Source organism: Miscanthus floridulus, chromosome 8 (genome assembly GCF_019320115.1).
Source record: "Miscanthus floridulus cultivar M001 chromosome 8, ASM1932011v1, whole genome shotgun sequence".
In the NCBI taxonomy this organism is placed as follows: Eukaryota; Viridiplantae; Streptophyta; class Magnoliopsida; order Poales; family Poaceae; genus Miscanthus; species Miscanthus floridulus.
In genome coordinates this window covers 143,755,239-143,761,470 of record NC_089587.1, presented here as the reverse complement: position 1 = coordinate 143,761,470, position 6,232 = coordinate 143,755,239, and the positions used below count along the sequence as shown (strand labels likewise).

The following is a 6,232-nucleotide window of genomic DNA, read 5'->3' as shown; positions in this document are numbered from 1 at the left end:
CGATTATTTTATATACTTTATACTAAAATTACAGTTTTAGTTCGTTGTAATTTATATAATCAGCAATTTTCAATTTCAAGAATAAAAAAAATAGTTAGACAAAACCACAAATTCGATAAAATCTTATCCGTTTTGGCACAAAGACAATTAACAATTTACAATTATCTTTATAATTAGATAAGGATAAAAATTTAATATGTCACGATAAAAAACAAATGACAAATAATAAAAGTAATAATTGTATTAGTTAGTTATACAAGAGTGTTGCCTAATTATACAAGGTACATGGAATATAGGAGAAATGTCATTATATATTATATCGTTCTTGGACGGAAGTAGAATTTACATATTTTTTTATCTGACAGGATGCATTAATGATACTATGCAGGTGAACTTCTCGTCTAAAGACGGTCTCCAACGAAGAATATGAGCGCTCAAACTTAAAATGGGTAGGAAGAGATTTAAAATTAGCCTATAGAAGACTTATTTTAGGTTATCTAAGAGGCACAACTTAAATATAGATATCCTTTCTCGTAGAAATCTATTATAGAAAGAATTTTCTTTTGTGTCTTATTGTTGAAGAAGATACCGAATAAATATTGAACTTTTTACTCAAAGAATAAATAAGTCTTATATCAAGTTGTATGATTCATGACGGACCCTATTACCCAGCTGCGACGCGACGGAAACTTGATCTGCCGGAACAGATCTAGGCAGACAAAGTTTAGCCCCCTCCGACAACCTTGCGTCCCTGTCCCGTGCTCCCCTCTTCACCGTTTCACGGTCCCGGCATTTCGTCGCCTCAGATTCGCCCCCCACCGCTTTCCCCCTCCCCTCCGATGGCGAGAGGCGGATTCCCATTCCATTGCAGTTGTAGACACAGGAAAAGCACCGCAGTGCCTCGTCCTCTCGTTTTGGCTCCTCTCCTCCTTCTCTAGACTGGAGTAGCGCCTTAGTAATCAATCAATTGGTTCGTTGCTAAGAGCCTTTTTAAGTACGGGATTACGCAGGTCTCTTGTTTCCTAACGACCACTTCTATACTATACTCATCCAGAGAGAGACACAAGGGATTGGGTTTCGTTGCGCACTTGCGCTGCTTGACTTGTCCCGTGTCCGTGTTCTTGGTGCCCTTTTTCGGCATTGCGGCAGATATAAAATTCCTCTTTTTACACTACAATCCCCGCTTAATTAGCAGCAGCTCTCTCCCTCTCCATTCTTGGTGTCTGAGGCTCTGAGCCCCTTGGCCCTACGCTCTGCCTCACTCCTCCGTCTCTTGCTGAGTTGCTTCCCTTGCCGTCGGCGTCGGAGGCCGGAGCTTCTCGGCGGGCGGCGGCGCGCGGCGCCGGGCGCGGATCGGCCGCGGGTGCATGGTGGAGGCCGCCGCCGGGCGCCGCCCAGGCACCAGCCGTCGGCGGCCTAGCGGCAGCGGAGGGGAGCACCAGCGCCTGGTCGCGCTCGCCGTCGCCGCGCGCGTCGCCATGTTCACCACCCGGTCTGCGGGGCCAGCGGTGGCGGGAGGAGATGGAGCGGGAGCTGCTGGAACGGGCGCCGGCGCCGCTGGCGGCAGCGGACGATGCATGGAGGACTTCTTCGACTGCCTCTTCAGCCTGCTCGGCGCGTTAGGCATGACATGGGCTGCGGCGCGGCCTCAGCGGCAGCCGCGCCCGCCGCTTCCTCGCGGGGTTGGGGCGGGGCCCGCGCCAACCGACGCCTGGCGTTTCGCGGCGGAGCTCAGGGCCACCCCCGGCCGGATCGCCGGCAATGGCGCCTGCGCCGTCGCGTCACTGTACACGCTGCAGGGCAAGAAGGGCGTCAACCAGGATGCTATGATCTTCTGGGAGGTAAAAGGAAAAATTAAAGAAAAAAGAGAAAAAAGAGCTATCTTTTCCCTGCTTTCTTGTCTGTACTTTTCCTCACACTTCTTGTGCTGTGAGATTCTTGATGTACTTTTTCCCACTGTTCTTGATCAGATCTTCCCAAGATCTAAGCAATTTTGTTCTTATTCTGGATTAGTTTACCTGGCATATCCTGTGTTCCAGATTTTTATTCGACGGAGAAGTTCAGATTCAGATTGTACTTTGCTGTACAAGTTAATTTTTTATCTTGATGTTAGCCTCAGGAAATTGTTTGTTTTATTTTTGTGGCCACAGCTTATGCATGTTCTTATGAGTTACGCAACATGAGCACACAGCATCAAACTATTCAAGAATTGAACTTTGACTCAAATCCTATATATATATTTGACACTGGTTGCCATTGGATGTTGCTGGTGGAGAATTCCTAGTTGGTAGTCTTATTCAAGCGTAATAATTGGTGTTGAGTTGGAATACTTCATGGAGGTTGGAGGGGCTCCACATGATTCTCATCCTTATCCAATACTAGTTTTTTTTCCTTCTCCATCTCCTTGCTGGATGATCTTATCTGCTTGAAGCTCCATCCTTCCCTTTCCAAATGCTTGATTACCAATTTGGCTGCATGCCCATTGAGTGACACATGTACGAATCCTATCTTATTTTTTCGAACTCATATTTGCTTTCCATAAGTTATGATAACTTTCATGATTTGATTACCATAGTAATCTCTAAAAATTGCACACGGGTCTCACTGAAAAGATAAGCATAAGTCCCAATAAGAAACCATCTTCCATGTACCTGTCCAGTTTTACTGGGCACGTGTAAAATTTGCTACTCTTGCTATTTCTGTGCAGCATATGTTTGACTTTGACAACTATTTTTACTCGTGGACAGAACTTCTGTTCGAGAGATGATACCATCTTTTGTGGTGTGTTTGATGGTCATGGACCTTATGGCCATTTGGTTGCCAAGAGAGTACGAGATCTCCTGCCTCTAAAGTTAGGAGCAGATTTGGGGATGGAAGATGGTAGAGTAACATCCACTGGCAACATTAAGCTCAACACAGATGATGTAAGTTCACCAGAACACATAGAGAGAGGAGGGTACTGCCGTTTCCTCTGAAGCTCAGCAGAATGGAGAGTATCCAGAGATCTTCCCAGCATTGAGAACTTCATTCTTGAAGGCATTCCATGTAATGGATAGGGATCTCAAATTACATAAAAATATTGACTGTTTTTTCAGTGGGACTACAGCGGTGGCAGTGATCAAGCAGGTAACTGAGACAAATGACACTATTGTTTTATTTTCTTTTAGAAATATCTTCTTTTGATTTCATTAAATTGACACCAGGTGATTGGAGCTGCATCCTTGTATACTAATTGTGCTCTATTTCTTTCTGTATACTACAGGGACGCAATCTTATAATTGGCAATCTGGGGGATTCAAGAGCTGTCTTAGGCACCAGAGATGAAAATAACCAGCTTGTTGCTGTTCAATTGACAGTTGATCTCAAACCTAACATTCCAAGTAAGCATGTATTTTCTTTCTTTTGTCCTTTACTGTATCGCTAGTCATTTTGCAAATCTTAGAACCTTTCATCATTCTTGCAGTTGCGCAATCCTTATGTGCTGTTTCAAGTTCCTTCTGTTACGAACATCATTATATTTGCTTATATGTGACATTATGTGGCCTTAATCCATGAACTAACTGGCATTTTTTTTTATCTTTTTTCATGTCTTTATTATTTATGAGTCAAAGGAGTAAATAATAATCCTTATGAGATAAGATTTGTCTGGGCACTTCCATAGATCAATTTGTTTGTTTGAATAGGAGGCAAGTCTGTTCTGCTTGCTGTTATTGCTACGATTAAAGAATTTCAAAAGACAAATCTAGTAATATAATTTTTTTAGCGAGTACAGAGAATAATAAATATATAAATGGTCGACTTTTGAAAGTTCAATGGCCCAGATTTCATGATGATAAATAAAAAAGAACTGAGTATGAACAGTTACCTTCAGAACATTATTCTCGTTTGTATTATGAAAGTATTTGTTGTGAAAACCCAATGATGTAGCTTTCATATATCCAGCTTTGCTTATTTTAAATATTGGCATTCCAAGTTTGAGATGTTTAACCTCATGGATTCCAAACCATGATAACGAAAAGGAACATAGGGAGTATAAGCTTAATTTTGTTTCATGGATTGCTTATGTGTTTTGACTGTTGAGATGGTGTGGAAGACAAACTATTATTTTTGTTCATATGTTACCTAGCATTGTTTCTTTTCCTCAAATAGATTGGAGAGCTGGCATACATTTCATTTAAGTAGAAAACCATACAACACCAGCCCCTTATGCTGGCCCCTTAGAAATAGTCGTTGTAATGAACATGCCACATAGGCAGAAAAACACCTAGGCTATTCCCAGGAAAAGACCCTGGAGCAATGGAGCTCCTTAGCAATTGCCGTGCACCATAAAGTGCCTTCGTCATTGACTGCCCCCACAACTTTGTTGGCATCTAGGGCGGTGACATTGAAAACAACATGGTTACGATGCTTCCAAAGCTCCTAGGTAACAAGAATAATTAGCGACTTAAGCCCTTTCTTCAGTTGCTTGTCTATGTATTTGGTTGAGAGATTGACTCTACCAGCTAGAGAAACTCAGTATCAGCAGTAGGTGAAATCCTCTCAAGTCCAGCCGGTTGGACGACGGTGAGCCAAACTTGCCAGGAAACAGTGCAAGATACGAGAATGCGATGTATGCTCTCATCAGCTTGATCACAAAGAGGACTGTGAGGAGGATGAGGGAGACCTCTCTTAGACCTATCAGCTGTCCATCATCGTTTATTAACAGGCCAATCACATGAAACATTTTCAACTTACAGGAACCCATGATTTCCAAATCCATTTGCATGGTGTAAATATAATGTTTTAGCATTGTAATGGTAAGATTACATGCTAATTCAATTGTACAGACATGAGGATGCAAATATTTTTCGTTTTCTCATGGCAGAAAGTACTTCAAAACTTCCTATACATGATTCGTAGCAAGAGTTGTTATATTTAGTGTGTTCCTTCCTTATTCTGTTGAGGAATGGCATGGTAATTTCAGGTGAAGCACAGAGAATCAGGCAACGCAGGGGCAGAATATTTGCACTTCCTGAGGAGCCGGAGGTTGCTCGTGTTTGGCTTCCAAGTATAACTCGCCTGGATTGGCCATGGCTAGGGCATTTGGGGACTTCTGTCTGAAGGATCATGGTGTAATTTCTATGCCTGATGTTTCCTATCACCACATTACAGAAAAAGATGAATTTGTTGTGCTGGCTACTGATGGGGTGAGCAGACTTGTCAACTTACGCACCATTTTCTGAGTGTTGTTATGTCGTTCTGACCTCTTCCTTTTGCACTAGGTTTGGGACGTGCTATCAAATGATGAAGTTGTTAGTACTGTCAGCCGAGCCACATCTCGGGCCTCTGCAGCACGATTTCTAGTCGAATCAGCTCACCGTGCTTGGCGAACTCGGTTCCCCACTTCTAAAATCGATGACTGTGCTGTTGTCTGCCTATTCCTGAACACAAATGAAGCAAGCGAACCTTCCAGTTCCTTGGCCAACAATTTGGCAGATGCTGTAGAAGTTAGCAGTGCTCAGCGCTCCACAGCTATCCAGGTGAGCACTGGTGCATCTATAGATGTTACCGCCCTGGTAACAGATGGAAACGAGGTGTCTGTTGTTGAAACCGTCACAACACCACTCATGGATTTGCCCAAGGATGGTTGAGGCGCAAAATATGGCATGATAAGTGAGCTTGCATGCTGCCTGAGACTGGTATCTGCTGAACGATCAAGTAGTTCAGGCACAGAGCGGAGGCACCATGAACATGCTGTGCCTGTGATTGGCATCTTTCGGAGCGAACATACAGCACGTCGGTGGGTTTCTGCTTGCTATTTTTTCTGGACGCAAGTGTGACTAGAATTTGCAGTTTTGCTTTGTGTAAAGTACCGCGTAAATTTAGCGTGATTTGTTCCAGTTTTTTGTAATAATTCTATTCATGTTATTATCGGTGCGGGCAAGCGTCGAGATCATATAGTATCCTGTAGGAAGGAGCCTACCGAGTTTTTGTGCTTCCTGTAAATATATTCATCATTCTATCTCTGGTGTCTGATCTATACCATCTTTTCTTTGGGGGTCGGTCTTATATTAATATAAGGGCGTGAACCAAAGATCAGGCTATTTCATTGTTAATTTTAAGTTGAGCGTTTAGGATGCGGTAGGACGCACGCAGGGTGAGAATGACGAGAAATACTGGTAGGATCATATATACCGTGCGTGGCGCCCTGCTTTGCCCTGATGATTCCGATCGATGGGTTGCATCCGCATCG

General features: G+C 43.3%; 1 protein-coding gene across 1 annotated transcript; it reads left to right on the top strand.

Annotated features, from left to right (window-relative positions):
- The first annotated feature begins 731 nt into the window (after positions 1-731).
- On the top strand, positions 732-6,004 carry LOC136477323 (probable protein phosphatase 2C 14). The gene is given in 7 exon segments (XM_066475450.1): positions 732-1,841; positions 2,748-2,960; positions 2,962-3,126; positions 3,263-3,380; positions 4,964-5,044; positions 5,047-5,186; positions 5,262-6,004. Coding segments are annotated over 7 exon segments (1,560 nt in total). The 5' UTR covers positions 732-1,367; the 3' UTR covers positions 5,631-6,004.
- The last annotated feature ends 228 nt before the right edge of the window (positions 6,005-6,232 follow it).